The following is a 27,206-nucleotide window of genomic DNA, read 5'->3' on the forward strand; positions in this document are numbered from 1 at the left end:
CCATAATATCGACAGAAACATGGCAAACGTTGTTTAGAATCAATCATCAAGGTGTTTTTTACATATCTATTCGATAATCTATCAGTGGTGGCAGTTGGCTTCTCATCAGAAGCAAACGGAAAAATACTGCAGCTGGAGATTACGCAATAATTGTGACGGAGGACAACAAGCGACCACCTGGTAGATGTAGTGTCTTATGGTCAATCTTCCAATGATATGCCAATGATATGCCTACAAATACGTCACAATGCTGCAGACACCTTGGGGAAAACGTGGAAAACGTAAGCTGACTCCTAGCTCCTCCACAGCCATATAAGGAGTCATTGCCATGAGGCGGTTTCAAAAAATGCAGCACTTCCTGATTGGATTTTTATCTGGGTTTTTTCTGTAACATCAGTTCTGTGGCCCTCACATACAATATCTGTGCAGTTTTGGAAACGTCAGAGTGTTTTCTTTCCAAAGCTGTCAATTATATGCATAGTCAAGCATCTTTTCGTGACAAAATATCTTGTTTAAAACGGGAACATTTTTCATCCAAAAATTTAAATAGCGCCCCCTATATCCAAGAAGTTAATGCAAAGTTAATTAAACACTTTGAAAACAGCTTATTTCAGTTATTTCAGTAACACTTCCTTCTTTGGAGCTCTTTCAAATCAAAGAAAATCAAAGAAAATCAAATGTATTTATATGGCCCTTCGTACATCAGCTGATATCTCAAAGTGCTGTACAGAAACCCAGCCTAAAACCCCAAACAGCAAGCAATGCAGGTGTAGAAGCACGGTATTTGTCTGGTATAAAAAAAATGCAGTGATAATTAACAATTTAGAAGATGTTTTTGTGGGTGTAGTGAAATGCTTGTGTTCCTAGCTCCAACAGTGTAGTAATATCTAACAATTCACAAGAACAAACACAAATCTAAAAGTAAAATAATGAAATTAATAAATAAATAAATATTACGACGAGCAATGTCGGAGTGGCATTGACTAAAATACGGTAGAATAGAATACAGTATGTACATATGATATGAATAAGCGGTATGTAAACGTTATTCATTCTTAAGGATTTGCGTTCCGTCAATGGGACAGTTGTAAATCATGCAGCGCGTTATATCAAGATAGCAGATTTTAGAATAACAACATATGTCGGTGCATAGAAGTGTCTTATATCGGGTGAAAGCTTAAATTCTTGTTAATATAACTGCCCTGTCCAATTTACAGTAGCTATTACTGCGAAAAAATGCCATATGATTGTTTGAGGAGAGCTCCCAACAACAAAACACCTTTTTCAACCCGATAGGTTTGATAAATTTGTACTTACATTCTGAAATCTTGCCCTGATTTATCATCCAAAGGGTCCCAGAGATAACATGAAGTGTCGTTTGTTAGATAAAATAATTTTTCATATCCTAAAAAGGTCCATATAGCGCGGGTTATCGATTTTGTGTTTCCACTCGTTCAATTTGCAAACAAAGGACTCTGTGAAAATCTCACCCTAATCGTTGTTTGAACGAGTCAAATCACGTTTGTATGTATTCCTCCGATATCCTAGATGGTAACAAGACTTCACTATATATATCAATAGGGGTGTAGTATATCCTATGGACACCATATTTGGTAAGAGAGCGATGCCTTCATGGCACGCCGATGACGCGGGCGGCCATCACTTGAAGGACTGTATCTTTATCAAATATGCACCAATCGGGGTCAAGCTAGATAGCCAATGAGCTGGGCTTCAGTATCCAGAAACCCTGTCTCGGTCGCAAAATGTAGTTAGTGTCATTCCAGTTGATTTAATCTGTTACATGTTAAATATGATTGTTAGTGATGGTGTTTTGTGAAAGACTCATGTATGGCTTGTGTCAATTGAAAGTGATGTGTAAATCAGTGGTTCTCAATTCTCTCCTCAGGGACCCTTAGTCGTTTCAGATCTAGCACACCTGTTTCAAACTCACAATAATTAAACCTATGGAATTGTAACAATATAATATCGCTAACCAGAAAAAGTAACCCAGTATTGTTCTTCAAATGGTTATTTCTAGAACATTGAAATGGTTCTATACAGTAACAAAAAGGGTTGTGACAATAGCTGATTTTTTTGTGCTATATAGAGCCTTTTTGTTTATAGTTTTTTATTGAATCATAGGAGTGGTTCTTTATTGCGCCATAAACGGTTCTGCTATTATTACGAGCTAAATAATCCTTATTTGGCCCTATATAGAAAAGTTTGTTTTTAGTGTGTGCTGGCTTCAAATAATTTTCCACAATTGGTCACTACTTGTTTACGTAATGTTTTTTCTAATTGCAAACCAAGTAAATAGTGGGCCATAAAACAAAAGATTATCAAACCTCATCTGTAACTCGTTGTGTCCTCAGCTGTGTACTCCAGACAAGGTTCTGATTCCTGAGCGTTACCTGGACATGGACACTCCTCTCAGCCCAGAGGAGCAAAAGGAGAAACAGAAGAAAGTAGAGAGGATCAAGACGCTCATTGCCAAATCAAAGTATGTACAGACACTACTGAACTACTATCTAACACAGCTCTCACACAGTACAGCAGTGTATTTAGCCAAAGTTTGGCTAAACGTTCTCCCCTCTACTGATTATCTGATTCACATCTGAATGATGGGATGCCACATATTCTGTATAAAAAGGTATAATTTATTATCCTTTCTCTTGCGCTCTACTTAATTTCTTTGTCACTCTCTCGCCCTCCTCTCCCCCTCCCCTTTGCCCATCACTCCCTCCAGTCTCCAGAACGTGGTTCCCCTATTGGACGGTCCTACTGAGGGGGTTGGTTCCCACCACCAGGGTAACCCAGAGCAGCAGCTCCAGGACCAGGAGAAGAGGATTGAGATCTCCTGTGCCCTGGCCACCGAGGCCTCGCGACGATCCCGTCTGCTCTCCGGTGAGGACACCACCGCAGCCTGCCGCTCCACCGCCACCACACCGACCACCTTGTCGCTACGGTTATCCCCATCACGGTTATCGTTGCCCACCCTGGGCCTGTCGCCCCCCTGTCATTGAGAGGACCCCCCAGCGACGAGTGGCGATGTGTTGCTGCAACACCCCCCACCCCCCACCGCCATCCAAAACCCCTTCTCTCTCTGTCACATGTCCACCACCAACCACACGTGTTCAAACCTTCTCCAGCTGTTTGCATCACATTCAACATCCCTAACTGCTGTGTTGGGATTAGATTGGAGGTTAACCTAGTCGAACTGCCTTGTTATAAAAATACATCTGGGGATAAAATATACAACGAGGGCCAGTTCCATCAACTTTAAAATCCCAATGTAACTCCTAGTTAAACCTCACTTTCAACTGTCTGCAAACGACTCCACTATCCAACACTTATGAAAGTGTTGCCATGTTGGCACCAGATGTTTCAGGGTGATAATCTTCCATTGAGAAATGCAAGTTAGAATGGAATGTTATGGAACGTCTGGTGCTAGCAGGGAAGATAGTTCACCAAACTCTTATCTCTGGCTCTGCCTGTTTCACTGTCTGCCTCACGACCCCACTCCTCCACTCTCCACAATATTCACTGTCTGCCTCACGACCCCACTCCTCCACTCTCCACAATATTCACTGTCTGCCTCACTACCCCCACTCTCCACTCTCCACAATATTCACTGTCTGCCTCACTACCCCCACTCTCCACTCTCCACAGTATTCACTGTCTGTCTCACTACCCCCACTCTCCACTCTCCACAATATTCACTGTCTGTCTCACTACCCCCACTCTCCACTCTTCATAATATTCACTGTCTGTCTCACTACCCCCACTCTCCACTCTCCACAATATTCACTGTCTGCCTCACGACCCCACTCCTCCACTCTCCACAATATTCACTGTCTGCCTCACTACCCCCACTCCTCCACTCTCCACAATATTCACTGTCTGCCTCACTACCCCCACTCTCCACTCTCCACAATATTCACTGTCTGCCTCACTACCCCCACTCTCCACTCTCCACAGTATTCACTGTCTGTCTCACTACCCCAATCCTCCACTCTCCACAATATTCACTGTCTGTCTTACTACCCCCACTCTCCACTCTCCACAATATTCACTGTCTGTCTCACTACCCCCACTCTCCACTCTTCACAATATTCACTGTCTGTCTCACTACCCCCACTCTCCACTCTCCACAATATTCACTGTCTGTCTAACTACCCCCACTCTCCACTCTCCACAATATTCACTGTCTGTCTCACTACCCCCACTCTCCACTCTCCACAATATTCACTGTCTGTCTCACTACCCCCACTCTCCACTCTCCACAATATTCACTGTCTGTCTCACTACCCCCACTTTCCACTCTCCACAATATTCACTGTCTGTCTCACTACCCCCACTTTCCACTCTCCACAATATTCACTGTCTGTCTCACTACCCCCACTCTCCACTCTCCACAATATTCACTGTCTGACTCACTACCTCCACTCTCCACAATATTCACTGTCTGTCTCACTACCCCCACTCTCCACTCTCCACAATATTCACTGTCTGTCTCACTACCCCCACTCTCCACTCTCCACAATATTCACTGTCTGTCTCACTACCCCCACTTTCCACTCTCCACAATATTCACTGTCTGTCTCACTACCCCCACTCTCCACTCTCCACAATATTCACTGTCTGTCTAACTACCCCCACTCTCCACTCTCCACAATATTCACTGTCTGTCTCACTACCCCCACTCTCCACTCTCCACAATATTCACTGTCTGTCTCACTACCCCCACTCTCCACTCTCCACAATATTCACTGTCTGTCTCACTACCCCCACTTTCCACTCTCCACAATATTTACTGTCTGTCTCACTACCCCCACTTTCCACTCTCCACAATATTCACTGTCTGTCTCACTACCCCCACTTTTCACTCTCCACAATATTCACTGTCTGTCTCACTACCCCCACTCTCCACTCTCCACAATATTCACTGTCTGTCTCACTACCCCCACTCTCCACTCTCCACAATATTCACTGTCTGACTCACTACCCCCACTCTCCACAATATTCCCTACAAACGCTGATGCTCCACTGTCTTAACCTAGAGGCTCTACTATATAGTCCTTGAAGATCGACAGTTTCCGTTTGCTCAAAACTATGACTCAATTTTTTACTGCTTACCCTTTGTCTCTGCCCCCCTATCCACAACCAACCACATATTCACAATGGCATCACAGTTAACTTTATGATTAGGGGAAATTGAACATCATCTTGTCAGCTTTAAGTGATGAGCTGAAGAAAAACTAAACTGGCTTGATTTATCAACTCTTATCAGCTTCCTCCCTCACCTCGTCCTTCGTCCCAACCTGGGCTCGAACCAGGGACCCTCTGCACACATCAACCACAGTCACTCACAAAATATTGTTACCCATCGCGACACAAAAGTCTCCACTCTCCTTGAGAGAGCAAGGAGAACAACTACTTCTAGGTCTCAGAGCGAGTGACGTCACCGACTGAAACACTATTAGCGCGCATCACCGCTAACTAGCTAGCCATTTCACCTCGGCCACACCATTAGTATGCAGTCATTATATGTGCTGCCTGCTGTCAGCCGTGGTCATAAAAACATGGTCCAGCTGCACAGAGTTCAAACCAAGTTTGTGCTTTATACTGTATCTGTGTTTCTCTGGTGATGCCAGATAGCAACATTCAGAGCCTAAGTGCTCTGAATGTGTGTAGGTGAACTCCAGATCTAGCTGCAACGGCTTTATCATAGTATACATGCTACATCCTCTTGCTTCTTCAGTACAGAGCTACAGGCTAAGCACCATTTATCTTATGCTTGTGAGGTGATGTGAGTGCACAGTCTCCCCTGTTTTATCTCCCTCACTCTACCTACCCTTTTTAAATTGCTTTACACCTTTATGTTTTGCTATTTGTTTTGCTCGATCTCACGTCACACCCCAATTCCATTCCAGCCCAGTGCGCCCCCAGCCCCCTCACCTCCCCGACCAGCCTGGCCCCTCCCCCCTCCTCCACTGGTTTCTCTGACTCCGCCCACATCATGAAGGTGTGAGTCTGTGAAGGTGAGTCCCCGCCCACCTAAACACACCTTCCTCCTCCCTTACCCCCCCACTCCCCCTTAACCCTTCGCTGGTTGCTGTACCTCCTACCTCTCCTGGTTTGGGCAGGGCTCTCTGTTTTTCCCTCAGGTGATGTCTTGACCAATTGCAGCAGGTGGACATCAAGGGATCTTTTGTTGTTACCTTTTATTACTATCTGCTTTGCTCAATTGTTTCACCAACTGGAAAACAATTCAGAATGCACTCAATGGCCAGTGCTAACATTAGATTTTTGCTAAGTGTACCAAAATAAACATACACCAACAATATATTACTACCAGTCCTTTCCATATACTGTACTCATTTTAAGGTAAGGAAACCATTAATAAATACAGATATAGCAGTGAACTATCCTTTTAAGGTTTATGACTGTTATTATTAATATCACAGGATAAGCTGTTATTACTATTATCACAGTGTCAGGTCAGCGTGGATAAGCTGTTATTACTATTATCACAGGGTCAGGGCAGTATGGATAGGCTGTTATTACTATTATAACAGGGTCAGGTCAGTGTGGATAAGCTGTTATTACTGTTATCACAGTGTCATGTCAGTGTGGATAAGCTGTTATTACTGTTATCACAGTGTCATGTCAGTGTGGATAAGCTGTTATTACTGTTATCACAGTGTCAGGTCAGCGTGGATAAGCTGTTATTACTATTATCACAGTGTCAGGTCAGTGTGGATAAGCTGTTATTACTATTATCACAGAGTAAGGTCAGTGTGGATAAGCTGTTATTACTATTATCACAGTGTCAGGTCAGTGTGGATAAGCTGTTATTACTATTATCACAGGGTCAGGTCAGTGTGGATAAGCTGTTATTACTATTATCACAGGGTCAGGTCAGTGTGGATAAGCTGTTATTACTATTATCACAGGGTCAGGTCAGCGTGGATAAGCTGTTATTACTATTATCACAGGGTCAGGTCAGCGTGGATAAGCTGTTATTACTATTATCACAGTGTCATGTCAGTGTGGATAAGCTGTTATTACTGTTATCACAGTGTCAGGTCAGCGTGGATAAGCTGTTATTACTATTATCACAGTGTCAGGTCAGTGTGGATAAGCTGTTATTACTATTATCACAGAGTAAGGTCAGTGTGGATAAGCTGTTATTACTATTATAACAGTGTCAGGTCAGTGTGGATAAGCTGTTATTACTATTATCACAGTGTCAGGTCAGTGTGGATAAGCTGTTATTACTATTATCACAGGGTCAGGTCAGTGTGGATAAGCTGTTATTACTATTATCACAGGGTCAGGTCAGTGTGGATAAGCTGTTATTACTATTATCACAGTGTCAGGTCAGTGTGGATAAGCTGTTATTACTATTATCACAGGGTCAGGTCAGTGTGGATAAGCTGTTATTACTATTATCACAGGGTCAGGTCAGCGTGGATAAGCTGTTATTACTATTATCACAGGGTCAGGTCAGCGTGGATAAGCTGTTATTACTATTATCACAGGGTCAGGTCAGTGTGGATAAGCTGTTATTACTATTATCACAGGGTCAGGTCAGTGTGGATAAGCTGTTATTACTATTATCACAGGGTCAGGTCAGCGTGGATAAGCTGTTATTACTATTATCACAGAGTAAGGTCAGCGTGGATAAGCTGTTATTACTATTATCACAGGGTCAGGTCAGTGTGGATAAGCTGTTATTACTATTATCACAGGGTCAGGTCAGCGTGGATAAGCTGTTATTACTATTATTTATTTATTTATTTATTTATTTTACCTTTATTTAACCAGGTAGGCAAGTTGAGAACAAGTTCTCATTTACAATTGCGACCTGGCCAAGATAAAGCAAAGCAGTTCGACAGATAAAACGACACAGAGTTACACATGGAGTAAAAACAAACATACAGTCAATAATGCAGTATAAACAAGTCTATATACAATGTGAGGTGAGAAGGGAGGTAAAGGCAAAAAAGGCCATGATGGCAAAGTAAATACAATATAGCAAGTAAAATACTGGAATGGTAGTTTTGCAATGGAAGAATGTGCAAAGTAGAAATAAAAAATAATGGGGTGCAAAGGAGCAAAATAAATAAATAAATTAAAATTAAATACAGTTGGGAAAGAGGTAGTTGTTTGGGCTAAATTATAGGTGGGCTATGTACAGGTGCAGTAATCTGTGAGCTGCTCTGACAGTTGGTGCTTAAAGCTAGTGAGGGAGATAAGTGTTTCCAGTTTCAGAGATTTTTGTAGTTCGTTCCAGTCATTGGCAGCAGAGAACTGGAAGGAGAGGCGGCCAAAGAAAGAATTGGTTTTGGGGGTGACTAGAGAGATATACCTGCTGGAGCGTGTGCTACAGGTGGGAGATGCTATGGTGACCAGCGAGCTGAGATAAGGGGGGACTTTACCTAGCAGGGTCTTGTAGATGACATGGAGCCAGTGGGTTTGGCGACGAGTATGAAGCGAGGGCCAGCCAACGAGAGCATACAGGTCGCAATGGTGGGTAGTATATGGGGCTTTGGTGATAAAACGGATTGCACTGTGATAGACTGCATCCAATTTGTTGAGTAGGGTATTGGAGGCTATTTTGTAAATGACATCGCCAAAGTCGAGGATTGGTAGGATGGTCAGTTTTACAAGGGTATGTTTGGCAGCATGAGTGAAGGATGCTTTGTTGCGAAATAGGAAGCCAATTCTAGATTTAACTTTGGATTGGAGATGTTTGATATGGGTCTGGAAGGAGAGTTTACAGTCTAACCAGACACCTAAGTATTTGTAGTTGTCCACGTATTCTAAGTCAGAGCCGTCCAGAGTAGTGATGTTGGACAGGCGGGTAGGTGCAGGTAGCGATCGGTTGAAGAGCATGCATTTAGTTTTACTTGTATTTAAGAGCAATTGGAGGCCACGGAAGGAGAGTTGTATGGCATTGAAGCTTGCCTGGAGGGTTGTTAACACAGTGTCCAAAGAAGGGCCGGAAGTATACAGAATGGTGTCGTCTGCGTAGAGGTGGATCAGGGACTCACCAGCAGCAAGAGCGACCTCATTGATGTATACAGAGAAGAGAGTCGGTCCAAGAATTGAACCCTGTGGCACCCCCATAGAGACTGCCAGAGGTCCGGACAGCAGACCCTCCGATTTGACACACTGAACTCTATCAGAGAAGTAGTTGGTGAACCAGGCGAGGCAATCATTTGAGAAACCAAGGCTGTCGAGTCTGCCGATGAGGATATGGTGATTGACAGAGTCGAAAGCCTTGGCCAGATCAATGAATACGGCTGCACAGTAATGTTTCTTATCGATGGCGGTTAAGATATCGTTTAGGACCTTGAGCGTGGCTGAGGTGCACCCATGACCAGCTCTGAAACCAGATTGCATAGCAGAGAAGGTATGGTGAGATTCGAAATGGTCGGTAATCTGTTTGTTGACTTGGCTTTCGAAGACCTTAGAAAGGCACGGTAGGATAGATATAGGTCTGTAGCAGTTTGGGTCAAGAGTGTCCCCCCCTTTGAAGAGGGGGATGACCGCAGCTGCTTTCCAATCTTTGGGAATCTCAGACGACACGAAAGAGAGGTTGAACAGGCTAGTAATAGGGGTGGCAACAATTTCGGCAGATAATTTTAGGAAGAAAGGGTCCAGATTGTCTAGCCCGGCTGATTTGTAGGGGTCCAGATTTTGCAGCTCTTTCAGAACATCAGCTGAATGGATTTGGGAGAAGGAGAAATGGGGAAGGCTTGGGCGAGTTGCTGTTGGGGGTGCAGTGCTGTTGTCCGGGGTAGGAGTAGCCAGGTGGAAAGCATGGCCAGCCGTAGAAAAATGCTTCTTGAAATTCTCAATTATGGTGGATTTATCAGTGGTGACAGTGTTTCCTATCTTCAGTGCAGTGGGCAGCTGGGAGGAGGTGTTCTTATTCTCCATGGACTTTACAGTGTCCCAGAACTTTTTTGAGTTAGTGTTGCAGGAAGCAAATTTCTGCTTGAAAAAGCTAGCCTTGGCTTTTCTAACTGCCTGTGTATAATGATTTCTAGCTTCCCTGAACAGCTGCATATCACGGGGGCTGTTCGATGCTAATGCAGAACGCCATAGGATGTTTTTGTGTTGGTTAAGGGTAAGGTCAGTGTCAGGTCAGTGTGGATAAGTGTGGATAAGCTGTTATTATCACAGGGTCAGGTCAGTGGGGCTAACCTGTTATTACTTTCATCACATGGTCAGATCAGTGTGGATAAGCTGTTATTACTATTATCCCAGGGTCAGATAAGTATCGATAAGCTGTTATTACTATTATCACAGAGTAAGGTCAGTGTGGATAAGCTGTTTTACTATTATCACAGTGCCAGGTCAGTGTGGATAAGCTGTTTTACTATTATCACAGTGCCAGGTCAGTGTGGATAAGCTGTTATTACTATTATCACAGTGTCAGGTCAGTGTGGATAAGCTGTTATTACTATTATCACAGTGTCAGGTCAGTGTGGATAAGCTGTTATTACTATTATCACAGAGTAAGGTCAGTGTGGATAAGCTGTTATTACTATTATCACAGTGTCAGGTCAGTGTGGATAAGCTGTTTTACTATTATCACATGGTCAGGTCAGTGTGGATAAGCTGTTATTACTATTATCACAGTGTCAGGTCAGTGTGGATAAGCTGTTATTACTATTATCACAGTGTCAGGTCAGTGTGGATAAGCTGTTATTACTGTTATCACAGTGTCAGGTCAGTGGGGCTAACCTGTTATTACTATTATCACAGGGTCAGGTTAGTGTGGATAAGCTGTTATTACTGTTATCACAGTGTCATGACAGTGTGGATAAGCTGTTATTACTGTTTTCACAGTGTCCGGTCAGTGTGGATAAGCTGTTATTACTATTATCACAGTGTCAGGTCAGTGTGGATAAGCTGTTATTACTATTATCACAGAGTAAGGTCAGTGTGGATAAGCTGTTATTACTATTATCACAGTGTCAGGTCAGTGTGGATAAGCTGTTTTACTATTATCACATGGTCAGGTCAGTGTGGATACGCTGTTATTACTATTATCACAGTGTCAGGTCAGTGTGGATAAGCTGTTATTACTATTATCACAGTGTCAGGTCAGTGTGGATAAGCTGTTATTACTATTATCACAGCGTAAGGTCAGTGTGGATAAGCTGTTATTACTATTATCACAGTGTCAGGTCAGTGTGGATAAGCTGTTATTACTATTATCACAGTGTCAGGTCAGTGTGGATAAGCTGTTATTACTATTATCACAGTGTCAGGTCAGTGTGGATAAGCTGTTATTACTATTATCACAGTGTCAGGTCAGTGTGGATAAGCTGTTATTACTATTATCACAGCGTAAGGTCAGTGTGGATAAGCTGTTATTACTATTATCACAGTGCCAGGTCAGTGTGGATAAGCTGTTATTACTATTATCACAGTGTCAGGTCAGTGTGGATAAGCTGTTATTACTATTATCACAGTGTCAGGTCAGTGTGGATAAGCTGTTATTACTATTATCACAGAGTAAGGTTAGTGTGGATAAGCTGTTATTACTATTATCACAGTGTCAGGTCAGTGTGGATAAGCTGTTATTACTATTATCACAGTGTCAGGTCAGTGTGGATAAGCTGTTATTACTATTATCACAGCGTAAGGTCAGTGTGGATAAGCTGTTATTACTATTATCACAGAGTAAGGTCAGTGTGGATAAGCTGTTATTACTATTATCACAGTGTCAGGTCAGTGTGGATAAGCTGTTTTACTATTATCACATGGTCAGGTCAGTGTGGATACGCTGTTATTACTATTATCACAGTGTCAGGTCAGTGTGGATAAGCTGTTATTACTATTATCACAGTGTCAGGTCAGTGTGGATAAGCTGTTATTACTATTATCACAGCGTAAGGTCAGTGTGGATAAGCTGTTATTACTATTATCACAGTGTCAGGTCAGTGTGGATAAGCTGTTATTACTATTATCACAGTGTCAGGTCAGTGTGGATAAGATGTTATTACTATTATCACAGTGTCAGGTCAGTGTGTATAAGCTGTTATTACTATTATCACAGAGTAAGGTCAGTGTGGATAAGCTGTTATTACTATTATCACAGCGTAAGGTCAGTGTGGATAAGCTGTTATTACTATTATCACAGTGCCAGGTCAGTGTGGATAAGCTGTTATTACTATTATCACAGTGTCAGGTCAGTGTGGATAAGCTGTTATTACTATTATCACAGTGTCAGGTCAGTGTGGATAAGCTGTTTTACTATTATCACAGTGTCAGGTCAGTGTGGATAAGCTGTTATTACTATTATCACAGTGTCAGGTCAGTGTGGATAAGCTGTTATTACTATTATCACAGCGTAAGGTCAGTGTGGATAAGCTGTTATTACTATTATCACAGTGTCAGGTCAGTGTGGATAAGCTGTTATTACTATTATCACAGTGTCAGGTCAGTGTGGATAAGATGTTATTACTATTATCACAGTGTCAGGTCAGTGTGTATAAGCTGTTATTACTATTATCACAGAGTAAGGTCAGTGTGGATAAGCTGTTATTACTATTATCACAGCGTAAGGTCAGTGTGGATAAGCTGTTATTACTATTATCACAGTGCCAGGTCAGTGTGGATAAGCTGTTATTACTATTATCACAGTGTCAGGTCAGTGTGGATAAGCTGTTATTACTATTATCACAGTGTCAGGTCAGTGTGGATAAGCTGTTTTACTATTATCACATGGTCAGGTCAGTGTGGATACGCTGTTATTACTATTATCACAGTGTCAGGTCAGTGTGGATAAGCTGTTATTACTATTATCACAGTGTCAGGTCAGTGTGGATAAGCTGTTATTACTATTATCACAGTGTCAGGTCAGTGTGGATAAGCTGTTATTACTATTATCACAGAGTAAGGTCAGTGTGGATAAGCTGTTATTACTATTAGTACAGTGTCAGGTCAGTGTGGATAAGCTGTTTTACTATTATCACATGGTCAGGTCAGTGTGGATACACTGTTATTACTATTATCACAGTGTCAGGTCAGTGTGGATAAGCTGTTATTACTATTATCACAGTGTCAGGTCAGTGTGGATAAGCTGTTATTACTATTATCACAGTGTCAGGTCAGTGTGGATAAGCTGTTATTACTATTATCACAGGGTCAGGTCAGTGTGGATAAGCTGTTATTACTATTATCACAGGGTCAGGTCAGTGTGGATAAGCTGTTATTACTATTATCACAGTGTCAGGTCAGTGTGGATAAGCTGTTATTACTATTATCACAGTGTCAGGTCAGTGTGGATAAGCTGTTTTACTATTATCACAGAGTAAGGTCAGTGTCGATAAGCTGTTATTACTATTATCACAGTTTCAGGTCAGTGTGGATAAGCTGTTATTACTATTATCACAGTGTCAGGTCAGTGTGGATAAGCTGTTATTACTATTATCACAGTGTCAGGTCAGTGTGGATAAGCTGTTATTACTATTATCACAGGGTCAGGTCAGTGTGGATAAGCTGTTATTACTATTATCACAGTGTCAGGTCAGTGTGGATAAGCTGTTACTACTATTATCACAGTGTCAGGTCAGTGTGGATAAGCTGTTATTACTATTATCACAGAGTAAGGTCAGTGTGGATAAGCTGTTATTACTATTATCACAGAGTAAGGTCAGTGTGGATAAGCTGTTATTACTATTATCACAGTGTCAGGTCAGTGTGGATAAGCTGTTTTACTATTATCACAGTGCCAGGTCAGTGTGGATACGCTGTTATTACTATTATCACAGTGTATGGTCAATGTGGATAAGCTGTTATTACTATTATCACAGTGTCAGGTCAGTGTGGATACGCTGTTATTACTATTATCACAGAGTAAGGTCAGTGTGGATAAGCTGTTATTACTATTATCACAGTGTCAGGTCAGTGTGGATAAGCTGTTATTACTATTATCACAGTGTCAGGTCAGTGTGGATAAGCTGTTATTACTAGTATCACATGGTCAGGTCAGTGTGGATAAGCTGTTATTACTAGTATCACATGGTCAGGTCAGTGTGGATAAGCTGTTGTTACTATTATCACAGGGTCAGGTCAGTGTGGATAAGCTGTTATTACTGTTATCACAGTGTCAGGTCAGTGGGGCTAACCTGTTATTACTATTATCACAGGGGCAGGTTAGTGTGGATAAGCTGTTATTACTGTTATCACAGTGTCATGACAGTGTGGATAAGCTGTTATTACTGTTATCACAGTGTCAGGTCAGCGTGGATAAGCTGTTATTACTATTATCACAGTGTCAGGTCAGTGTGGATAAGCTGTTATTACTATTATCACAGTGTCAGGTCAGTGTGGATAAGCTGTTATTACTATTATCACAGTGTCAGGTCAGTGTGGATAAGCTGTTATTACTATTATCACAGAGTAAGGTCAGTGTGGATAAGCTGTTATTACTATTATCACAGTGTCAGGTCAGTTTGGATAAGCTGTTTTACTATTATCACATGGTCAGGTCAGTGTGGATACGCTGTTATTACTATTATCACAGTGTCAGGTCAGTGTGGATAAGCTGTTATTACTATTATCACAGTGTTAGGTCAGTGTGGATAAGCTGTTATTACTATTATCACAGCGTAAGGTCAGTGTGGATAAGCTGTTATTACTATTATCACAGTGTCAGGTCAGTGTGGATAAGCTGTTATTACTATTATCACAGTGTCAGGTCAGTGTGGATAAGCTGTTATTACTATTATCACAGTGTCAGGTCAGTGTGGATAAGCTGTTATTACTATTATCACAGAGTAAGGTCAGTGTGGATAAGCTGTTATTACTATTATCACAGCGTAAGGTCAGTGTGGATAAGCTGTTATTACTATTATCACAGTGCCAGGTCAGTGTGGATAAGCTGTTATTACTATTATCACAGTGTCAGGTCAGTGTGGATAAGCTGTTATTACTATTATCACAGTGTCAGGTCAGTGTGGATAAGCTGTTATCACTATTATCACAGGGTCAGGTCAGTGTGGATAAGCTGTTATTACTATTATCACAGGGTCAGGTCAGTGTGGATAAGCTGTTATTACTATTATCACAGTGTCAGGTCAGTGTGGATAAGCTGTTATTACTGTTATCACAGTGTCATGACAGTGTGGATAAGCTGTTATTACTGTTATCACAGTGTCAGGTCAGCGTGGATAAGCTGTTATTACTATTATCACAGTGTCAGGTCAGTGTGGATAAGCTGTTATTACTATTATCACAGCGTAAGGTCAGTGTGGATAAGCTGTTATTACTATTATCACAGTGTCAGGTCAGTGTGGATAAGCTGTTATAACCTGTTATTACTATTATCACAGTGTCAGGTCAGTGTGGATAAACTGTTATTACTATTATCACAGTGTCAGGTTAGTGTGGATAAGCTGTTATTACTGTTATCACAGTGTCATGACAGTGTGGATAAGCTGTTATTACTGTTATCACAGTGTCAGGTCAGCGTGGATAAGCTGTTATTACTATTATCACAGTGTCAGGTCAGTGTGGAAAAGCTGTTATTACTATTATCACAGCGTAAGGTCAGTGTGGATAAGCTGTTATTACTATTATCACAGTGTCAGGTCAGTGTGGATAAGCTGTTATTACTATTATCACAGTGTCAGGTCAGTGTGGATAAGCTGTTATTACTATTATCACAGTGTCAGGTCAGTGTGGATAAGCTGTTATTACTATTATCACAGAGTAAGGTCAGTGTGGATAAGCTGTTATTACTATTATCACAGTGTCAGGTCAGTGTGGATAAGCTGTTTTACTATTATCACAGTGCCAGGTCAGTGTGGATAAGCTGTTATTACTATTATCACAGTGTCAGGTCAGTGTGGATAAGCTGTTATTACTATTATCACAGTGTCAGGTCAGTGTGGATAAGCTGTTTTACTATTATCACATGGTCAGGTCAGTGTGGATAAGCTGTTATTACTATTATCACAGTGTCAGGTCAGTGTGGATAAGCTGTTATTACTATTATCACAGTGTCAGGTCAGTGTGGATAAGCTGTTATTACTATTATCACAGGGTCAGGTCAGTGTGGATAAGCTGTTATTACTGTTATCACAGTGTCAGGTCAGTGGGGCTAACCTGTTATTACTATTATCACAGGGTCAGGTTAGTGTGGATAAGCTGTTATTACTGTTATCACAGTGTCATGACAGTGTGGATAAGCTGTTATTACTGTTATCACAGTGTCAGGTCAGCGTGGATAAGCTGTTATTACTATTATCACAGTGTCAGGTCAGTGTGGATAAGCTGTTATTACTATTATCACAGTGTCAGGTCAGTGTGGATAAGCTGTTATTACTATTATCACAGTGTCAGGTCAGTGTGGATAAGCTGTTATTACTATTATCACAGTGTCAGGTCAGTGTGGATAAGCTGTTATTACTATTATCACAGTGTCAGGTCAGTGTGGATAAGCTGTTATTACTATTATCACAGAGTAAGGTCAGTGTGGATAAGCTGTTATTACTATTATCACAGTGTCAGGTCAGTTTGGATAAGCTGTTTTACTATTATCACATGGTCAGGTCAGTGTGGATACGCTGTTATTACTATTATCACAGTGTCAGGTCAGTGTGGATAAGCTGTTATTACTATTATCACAGTGTTAGGTCAGTGTGGATAAGCTGTTATTACTATTATCACAGCGTAAGGTCAGTGTGGATAAGCTGTTATTACTATTATCACAGTGTCAGGTCAGTGTGGATAAGCTGTTATTACTATTATCACAGTGTCAGGTCAGTGTGGATAAGCTGTTATTACTATTATCACAGTGTCAGGTCAGTGTGGATAAGCTGTTATTACTATTATCACAGAGTAAGGTCAATATGGATAAGCTGTTATTACTATTATCACAGCGTAAGGTCAGTGTGGATAAGCTGTTATTACTATTATCACAGTGCCAGGTCAGTGTGGATAAGCTGTTATTACTATTATCACAGTGTCAGGTCAGTGTGGATAAGCTGTTATTACTATTATCACAGTGTCAGGTCAGGTCAGTGTGGATAAGCTGTTATTACTATTATCACAGAGTAAGGTCAGTGTGGATAAGCTGTTATTACTATTATCACAGTGTCAGGTCAGTGTGGATAAGCTGTTTTACTATTATCACATGGTCAGGTCAGTGTGGATACGCTGTTATTACTATTATCACAGTGTCAGGTCAGTGTGGATAAGCTGTTATTACTATTATCACAGTGTCAGGTCAGTGTGGATAAGCTGTTATTACTATTATCACAGCGTAAGGTCAGTGTGGATAAGCTGTTATTACTATTATCACAGAGTAAGGTCAGTGTGGATAAGCTGTTATTACTATTATCACAGTGTCAGGTCAGTGTGGATAAGCTGTTTTACTATTATCACATGGTCAGGTCAGTGTGGATACGCTGTTATTACTATTATCACAGTGTCAGGTCAGTGTGGATAAGCTGTTATTACTATTATCACAGTGTCAGGTCAGTGTGGATAAGCTGTTATTACTATTATCACAGCGTAAGGTCAGTGTGGATAAGCTGTTATTACTATTATCACAGTGTCAGGTCAGTGTGGATAAGCTGTTATTACTATTATCACAGTGTCAGGTCAGTGTGGATAAGATGTTATTACTATTATCACAGTGTCAGGTCAGTGTGGATAAGCTGTTATTACTATTATCACAGAGTAAGGTCAGTGTGGATAAGCTGTTATTACTATTATCACAGCGTAAGGTCAGTGTGGATAAGCTGTTATTACTATTATCACAGTGCCAGGTCAGTGTGGATAAGCTGTTATTACTATTATCACAGTGTCAGGTCAGTGTGGATAAGCTGTTATTACTATTATCACAGTGTCAGGTCAGTGTGGATAAGCTGTTATTACTATTATCACAGAGTAAGGTCAGTGTGGATAAGCTGTTATTACTATTATCACAGTGTCAGGTCAGTGTGGATAAGCTGTTTTACTATTATCACATGGTCAGGTCAGTGTGGATACGCTGTTATTACTATTATCACAGTGTCAGGTCAGTGTGGATAAGCTGTTATTACTATTATCAAAGTGTCAGGTCAGTGTGGATAAGCTGTTATTACTATTATCACAGCGTAAGGTCAGTGTGGATAAGCTGTTATTACTATTATCACAGTGTCAGGTCAGTGTGGATAAGCTGTTATTACTATTATCACAGTGTCAGGTCAGTGTGGATAAGCTGTTATTACTATTATCACAGAGTAAGGTCAGTGTGGATAAGCTGTTATTACTATTATCACAGTGTCAGGTCAGTGTGGATAAGCTGTTTTACTATTATCACATGGTCAGGTCAGTGTGGATACGCTGTTATTACTATTATCACAGTGTCAGGTCAGTGTGGATAAGCTGTTATTACTATTATCACAGTGTCAGGTCAGTGTGGATAAGCTGTTATTACTATTATCACAGTGTCAGGTCAGTGTGGATAAGCTGTTATTACTATTATCACAGTGTCAGGTCAGTGTGGATAAGCTGTTTTACTATTATCACATGGTCAGGTCAGTGTGGATACGCTGTTATTACTATTATCACAGTGTCAGGTCAGTGTGGATAAGCTGTTATTACTATTATCACAGTGTCAGGTCAGTGTGGATAAGCTGTTATTACTATTATCACAGCGTAAGGTCAGTGTGGATAAGCTGTTATTACTATTATCACAGTGCCAGGTCAGTGTGGATAAGCTGTTATTACTATTATCACAGTGTCAGGTCAGTGTGGATAAGCTGTTATTACTATTATCACAGTGTCAGGTCAGTGTGGATAAGCTGTTATTACTATTATCACAGTGTCAGGTCAGTGTGGATAAGCTGTTATTACTATTATCACAGCGTAAGGTCAGTGTGGATAAGCTGTTATTACTATTATCACAGTGTCAGGTCAGTGTGGATAAGCTGTTATTACTATTATCACAGTGTCAGGTCAGTGTGGATAAGCTGTTATTACTATTATCACAGTGTCAGGTCAGTGTGGATAAGCTGTTATTACTATTATCACAGAGTAAGGTCAGTGTGGATAAGCTGTTATTACTATTATCACAGTGTCAGGTCAGTGTGGATAAGCTGTTATTACTATTATCACAGTGTCAGGTCAGTGTGGATAAGCTGTTATTACTATTATCACAGGGTCAGGTCAGTGTGGATAAGCTGTTATTACTATTATCACAGGGTCAGGTCAGTGTGGATAAGCTGTTATTACTATTATCACAGTGTCAGGTCAGTGTGGATAAGCTGTTATTACTATTATCACAGTGTCAGGTCAGTGTGGATAAGCTGTTTTACTATTATCACAGTGCCAGGTCAGTGTGGATAAGCTGTTATTACTATTATCACAGTGTCAGGTCAGTGTGGATAAGCTGTTATCACTATTATCACAGTGTCAGGTCAGTGTGGATAAGCTGTTATTACTATTATCACAGTGTCAGGTCAGTGTGGATAAGCTGTTATTACTATTATCACAGGGTCAGGTCAGTGTGGATAAGCTGTTATTACTATTATCACAGGGTCAGGTCAGTGTGGATAAGCTGTTATTACTATTATCACAGTGTCAGGTCAGTGTGGATAAGCTGTTATTACTATTATCACAGTGTCAGGTCAGTGTGGATAAGCTGTTTTACTATTATCACAGTGTCAGATCAGTGGGGCTAAGCTGTTATTACTGACAACACTCAGTGGTTTTGGCTCTGCATGCCTCATGTTGCTCCATGTGTGTCCTAAATGGCACCCCATTCCCCATTTTGTCCAGAGGCCTATGGGACTATGGTGGTATTTGGGATGCAGCCACTATTTTTCTGCCTTGGACCAGTCAATTTAGAGCTATACACGTTGAATAAAGCCAGTCTGCCATATCCAACATATATTCAGCAATGAACCCAAATAATGATAAACTGCTGTTTCAGACTTTGAAGCTAACAGACATCACATTCAACTATTAAGAAGAGGATCACTCTGACTGTCAGCACTTTAGTTTTATCATATCATGTGTACAGACTGGGATGAATACCAGATATTTGAGTTAGTTTAAATATTGAGGGATCGACACTGGGTGGTTGCGACGGTAATGCAACCATTATCTTTATAAGCCCTCCAGAAGACATTCTTGTCATTTCTTGTCAAGAAATCAAACCTCAAAAAACTATACTGATTTATTTCCCTTTCATTGTGTTTGGCAAAAACAACTCAAGATATCCGCCTTACTTTTAAACATTGGCAGGATCACACATGGTCCTTACAAAAACCAAATGCACAAATTGAATGCAGACGTACACCAATAGCACAAGACTGCAATGCCTTGAAATACCTTGAAGTCCATGGGTAGTATTAGGTTCAAACCTAATGTCTTTCTGCTTGGCTTATGATGTTCAGGGTCTATTGTCCATATACTCACACCAAACATACTTCCATGACTTTCTATGATCATTGTTGTTGTTTTTATAATAATCAGCACATTTCCTAAGACCATTGTGGACTTGTTTTACCCAAAATTACAACTATGCAGGAAAAGTATGTTAGCTGGAAAATTACTCAAGTTGATGTTGCACTGCGGCTTTCTTGGCCTGGTTGTGACAGCTATTGAATCCCTTCAATAACCACTCTCCCACATAACAGGGGCACTTCCTGTACTGTGCGACAGGATTCTCAGCTGTGATTGGTTCAAACTGGCCTGGAGCGGTTGACGAAAATGAGGCAGCACAGAGAGTTGTCCTGCGGTCAAATGAGCATTTAGAGTCACACGAAGACATAACAGAATGGAATCTCATATGAGTTCGGATGCATTTCCTTTCCTTGCTTTCAGTTTTCATTGTGTCTCTGTTTGAATGTTTTTTAAGAGTTTTACTGGAGTTAAAGTGTATTCTCTCTCTCTCCTTCCCGTCCTCCCTCTATCTATCACTGTCTCTATCTCTGTGTCTATCTCTGTGTCTGTCTCTGTGTCTATTCCTGTGTTTATCTATGTGTATATCTATGTCTCTATCTCTGTGTCTATCTCTGCACCTATGTATGTATCTATCTCTATCTCTGTGTCTATCACTGTGTCTCTCTGTGTCTATCTCTGTGTCTATCTCTGCCTCTAACTCTGCGTCTATCTCTGCCTCTAACTCTGCATCTATCTCTGTCTCTATCTCTGTGTATCTCTGTCTCTATCTCTGTCTCTGTCTCTGTCTCTGTCTCTATCTCTGTCTCTATTCCTGTGTCTATGTCTATCTCTATCCCTCTCTCCCTTTTTCATGTCTAGCTCAAGCTCTGGCTGCCGTTAGGTTTGATGGAGCATCCTTCTGAGGATCCACTGGAATATAAAGAATAAGCCCAAAGAAACTGGTTTTGTTTAGTCTCTGACCGCACGCCCGCCGGTGTATAAACCCAACGACTTCCACAACAACACAACAGGAAAAAGGAAGCTGTCACAGGAAGTCTGGAAAGTTGGCAACCTGAGGACGTCTTCAAGCCAAACAGACTAATGATGAAGAAACTTAAACTTAACGTGCACACCTCCCACCCACCCCAGGGGCTGCTATAAGAGCAATCCCCACTCTCCCTCTTTCAATTGCCACACTTACACTCTTCCTCTCAGCCTAGGCCTGGTAGAAAAGAGCTTCTCTATGAAGGCAGGAAAAGCAAACAAAACACAATGTTGTTTTTTTCACAATTTTCGGTGTACACAATTTTTTGAAGCTACTAAACTAGCCATAGAGCATGGGGTGTATACAGTACATTACTCTAACATGGTCTCCGCCATGCTAAACAGACAGTGAGACAGTGTTCATGAGGGCACTTGTTTTATGTGATGCACAGATCTCAGTTAAGATGATTAGGGAAGAGGACTGGCTGAGCTGGACTTTAGGAAGAATGGAGGAATGTTTTTATTGGTGCAGAGAGTAGTAGAACAAATCAGAGACTGATGTGTTTAGTGTAACAGAAAAAGGTCACAGAGGAGAAGGAGGTGAACGGAGGGTGGTTCAAGAACCATAAAGAGATAAAAGTAGTAACAGTAACAGAACAGTACCAGAACAGAATACGGCATCTTAAGAGCAATGTGGTCTTCTCTCTATTTGACACCTGGGTCATATAGTCCTGTTTCTGATTGGCCCCTGGGCCATTGTCTCTAACTCAGTTAAACAGCCCTTGACCCTCAGAGGCTATTAGTGGGAGAGCTGTACTGCATGCAAGCACAGTGTCGCACAGTAAACACACACACACCCTTCGTTCCCACCTCAATCCACTGGTGTCAGGGCATGGGTGTATAGCAGTGCTTGATGAGCCCCCCCCCCCCTCCTCTCTATTCCTTTCCAACCCTCTCATCCCTGGTGAGGAACACACCTGTTGAACACTTACCTGACCCACTGTGCCTGCCTCCCAGCCCCTTCTCCAGGCTTGGCTATCCCCTTCGGTTCCCTCTTCTGCCTACACCCCGAGCTGGTTGGAACATGTATGTGTATGTGTGTGACTGTCTACAGGAAGACCCATTCTGACTCTAATAACTGTGTATCTAGATGTAAGTAAAGCCCAAACACCTTTAGCAATAAAGCCACTGTCTTCTCTTACTCCTCTCACTGCTAGGACCTTTCTTCAGTGGTACAGTACGTCAATAGCTAAATGTCTGGATAAAATCCATGCATACAGTACCAGTCAAAAGTTTGGACACACTTACTCATCCCAGGGTTTTTCTTTATTTTTACAATTTTCTACATTGTAGAATAATAGAGAAGACATCAAAACTATGAAATAACACACATGGAATCATGTAGTAACCAAAAAAAGAGTTAAACAAATCAAAATATGTTTTATATTTGAGATTCTTCAAAACAGCCAACCTTTGCCTTGATGACAGCTTTGCACACTCTTGGCATTCTCTCAACCAGCTTCATGAGGTAATCACCTGGAATGCATTTCAATTAACAGGTTTGCCTTTTTAAAAGTTAATTTGTGGAATTTCTTTCCTTCTTAATGCATTTGAGCCAAAGTTGTGTTGTGACAAGGTAGAGTTGGAATATAGAAGATAGCTCTATTTGGTAAAAGACCAAGTCTATATTAACTCAAGAACACCTCAAAAGATCCATGACAGGCCATCATTACTTTAAGACATGAAGGTCAGTTAATCTGGAAAATGTTAAGAACGTTGAAGTTTCTTCAAGTTGCAAAAATCATCAAGCGCTATGATAAAACTGTCTCTAATGAAGGCTGTCACAGGAAAGGAAGATCCAGAGTTACCTCTGCTGCAGAGAATAACTTCATTTGAGTTACCAGCCTCAGAAATTGCAGCTCAAATAAATGCTTCACAGTGTTCAAGAAACAGACACATCTCAACATCAACTGTTCAGAGGAGACTGTGTGAATCAGGCCTTCATGGTCGAAATGCTGCAAAGAAACCACTACTAAAGGACACCAATAAGAATAAGAGACTTGCTTGGTCCAAGAAACACGAGCAATGGATATTAGACCGGTGGAAATCTGTCCTTTGCTCAGATCAGTACAAACATGCGATTTTTGGTTCCAACCGCTGTGTCTTTGTGAGATGCAGAGTAGGTGAACAGATGATATCCGCATGTGTGGTTCCCACCGTGAAGCATGGAGGAGGTGTGATGGTGTGGAGGTGCTTTGCTGGTGCCACTGTCAGTGATTTATTTAGAATTCAAGGTACACTTAACCAGCATGGCTACCACAGCATTGTGCAGCGATACACCATCCCATCTGGTTTGTGCTTAGTGGGACTATCATTTGTTTTTCAACAGGACAATGACCCAAAACACACCTCCAGGCTGTGTACGGGCTATTTGACAAAGAAGGAGAGTGATGGAGTGCTGCATCAGATGACCTGGTCTCCACAATTACCCGACCTCAAACCAATTGAGATGGTTTGGGATGAGTTGGACCACAGAGTGAAGGAAAAGCAGCCAACAAGTGCTCAGCATATGTAGGAACTCCTTCAAGACTGTTGGAAAAGCATTCCAGGTGAAGCGGGTTGAGAGAATGCCAAGAGTGTGCAAAGCTGTCATCAAGGCAAAGGGTGGCTACTTTGAAGAATCTAAAATATAAAATAAGTAAAACATTTTATAACACATTTTTGGTTACTACATGATTCCATATGTGTTATTTCATAGTTTTGATGTCTTCACTATTATTCTACAATGAAGAAAATATGAAAAATAAAGAAAAACCTTTGAATGAGTAGGTGTGTCCAAACTTTTGACTGGTACTGTACATGTACAGGTATGTAAATATATATACATACAGTACAGTATAAAGTATGTGGAAAGATGTCAGTGGGAAAAAAAAGTGACCTTAGAATTGTAAGTCTGCTAGTCGAAACACTTGTGTTAAGATGGGCCAGCAACTTGCATCACAGCCAGCTTACAGTGCATAAATATCAGAAAACAAAATGCATCCTACATGTATCATATCCCTAATATTAAACAGTGCCATGATGAAGTCTGAAGCTATTTTAGCATATAGAGATGGTTGATCATGTCATTCTGGTCAGACAGATAAACAGATAGAGATATCATGGTAAGGGTTGGAGGAAAGGAATTATATTTGGAGTGAAGGAAGTTTATTGGTGCAGTAATGTGCCCTATTCTGCTTCTACTGCATTCCTCCCATGCAAGTTGTTGACCTATCCTTTGTATTTGGTCTGTCTCTTGACACACAATCTGTTTGTAAGTTTGTCAGTTGATTACTGTCAGTGTTTCCAGATCTAACCTGTGGCCTTTGCGAAAGTCCAGCCCTTTTTATTGCATTTCATTCATCCTCCCTCCATCACTATCCATCCATTTCTTCCTGTCTCTTTTTCCCATCCCTCCCTCTGTTTCTCTCTCTCTTTGTCATATTGGCTCAAGAGGTAATGTTGTGTCTGTACAGAAAGACATGTTTCTTCAGACCAGCCAAGATGTTTGATGGTAGGTGAAAGGTGTAAACACAAAGCAGATTATCAATCTCACGAAGCAAAAAACAACAGCAGGTCTGAGGAAAATAGTTATATTTTTTCTTGTTTTGAGAAAGGGAAAATAAGGTAAAAAAGATGCACTACATATTTTTTTAGACACATGGGTATTTTATGATTCAAATAAGATTTCAGCCAACAGGTTACATTTTTAACAAGTAATCAGGAATGTTTAGCATTTTTTACGACATTGGGGAACAATTGTTGCAGAAATATTTTATTTAGGCTATTTATTGCTTTTAATAATTGATTTTGGAAATGGTTGATTTTGAAAATATAGGTATTTTTGGAACAATTGGCATCAGATGTGTTGAGAAATACAAAACAGCCAAATAAGGGGTGTCCAATATTTGATAACAAATGAAGCATTTATGGCTAATAATGATGTGGAGAGATTTAGCACATTGGTCAATGTACATATTTCTTATTTCAACTACGTATATCTTAAGAATAATATTAACTGCTACTATTTTGGGGAAATACACAAACTGCTTGAACTATGCAAATAAAAAAGTGAAAAATCATATGCTTGCTTAGGAAAACCTTGCAATAAAGTGAATGTATTCAATAAAGTATGTTTTACCCTTTAGATGTTATTGGAATATTCACTCTGTACTTTATAAGAAAAATGATTATCCTAATCATTGATATTATTAGCATTATTGTTTTAATCATGTTATTGATGTTGACTAGGCCTATCACTGCCAAAATAATCACACTACTGAGATTGATTGCTCACCTTTTTGTCTGTTATATTAATAGACCTTTACTTAAAATAACATAATGACTCTGTTATATTATATCATGTGTATGTCTGGATAAATAAACCTGATGATATCATGTAGACTTTGAAGACTGACTGGATTTGTGGAAAACACTGTATCATTGTCCCTTGACTTTCAGTATTTCTTTGAAACTTTCTCTTCTGCATCTCGGACACATTTGACTGACAGATTATCACCATGGATACACCATGGATTGTAAATAAGAATTTGTTCTTAACTGACTTGCCTAGTTAAATAAAGATTAAATCAAATAAATAAATATTCGACAAAACACGGAGGTCAAACTTCATTGCTTCGCATGGGGAGCACTTTCTGGATTGTGCTATGGTCAAGAGCCTGCTACTATTCACAGGGAACTCCTCTATTGAAGTATATTTTCATTTCTATAAGGTAAAGTGATCTGTCATCTGTTTGTTCTTATTGACATTGGTAGCCTAGTGGTAGAGTTTGGCAAAGCAACAAAGCAACTTGGTCATCTTTTATGCCACAAACAATGAGATATTTTACTAATGAAGTAAGTTGCAGGCTGTTGAGAGAGGCGGATCTCACATTGACTAAAGCTATGATGTGTGTCATGCCAGTGAAATCACATTCAGTCAGGTTAAAATGCTCAATGAGGAAATTGAAGTACACAAGATAAAAGTGTACAGTGTTGGCAAAAAGTTTTGAGACTGACACAAATATAAATTTCTGTCAAGTTTACTGCTTCAGTGTATTTAGATATTTTTGTCAGATGTTATTATAGAATACTGAAGTATAATTACAAGCATTTCACAAGTGTCAAAGGCTTTTATTGACAATTACATAAAGTTGATGCAAAGAGTCAATATTTAGGGTGTTGACCCTTCTTTTTCAAGAACTCTGCAATCCACCCTGGCATGCTGTCAATTAACTTCTGGGCCACATCCTGACTGATGGCAGCCCATTCTTCCATAATCAATACTTGGAGTTTGTCAGAATTTGTGGGGTTTTGTTTGTCCACCTGTTTGTCCACCTGCCTCTTGATAATGTTAACTTTCACTGCTATGCGGGTGACACACAGCTGTACATTTCAATGAGACATGGTGAAGCCCCAAAATTGCCCTCGCTAGAAGCCTGTGTTTCAGACATAAGGAAGTGGATGGCTGCAAACGTTCTACTTTTAAACTCGGACAAAACAGAGATGCTTGTTCTAGGTCCCAAGAAACAAAGAGATCTTCTGTTGAATCTGACAATTAATCTTAATGGTTGTACAGTCGTCTCAAATAAAACTGTGATGGACCTCGGCGTTACTCTGGACCCTGATCTCTCTTTTGAAGAACATATCAAGACTGTTTCAAGGACAGCTTTTTTCCATCTACGTAACATTGCAAAAATCAGAAACTTTCTGTCCAAAAATGATGCAGAAAAATTATTCCATGCTTTTGTCACTTCTAGGTTAGACTACTGCAA

General features: G+C 40.6%; 1 protein-coding gene across 9 annotated transcripts in view; it reads left to right on the forward strand.

The window, feature by feature from the left end:
• LOC109891617 (pleckstrin homology domain-containing family A member 6) overlaps positions 1-25,836 on the forward strand; it is a 255,848-nt gene extending 230,012 nt beyond the window's left edge. For 8 of the 9 annotated variants that reach the window (XM_031825481.1, XM_031825484.1, XM_031825477.1 and 5 more), the window contains 4 exons: positions 2,373-2,500; positions 2,747-2,904; positions 5,934-6,041; positions 21,289-25,836. In XM_031825481.1, coding sequence (XP_031681341.1) covers positions 2,373-2,500; positions 2,747-2,904; positions 5,934-6,031 — 384 coding nt within the window. In that variant the 3' untranslated portion in view covers positions 6,032-6,041; positions 21,289-25,836. The remainder of the gene's footprint in view (positions 1-2,372; positions 2,501-2,746; positions 2,905-5,933; positions 6,042-21,288) is intronic. The other variant, XM_031825479.1, reaches the window with a different exon arrangement.
• The last annotated feature ends 1,370 nt before the right edge of the window (positions 25,837-27,206 follow it).

This window comes from Oncorhynchus kisutch, linkage group LG5, assembly GCF_002021735.2.
Source record: "Oncorhynchus kisutch isolate 150728-3 linkage group LG5, Okis_V2, whole genome shotgun sequence".
In the NCBI taxonomy this organism is placed as follows: Eukaryota; Metazoa; Chordata; class Actinopteri; order Salmoniformes; family Salmonidae; genus Oncorhynchus; species Oncorhynchus kisutch.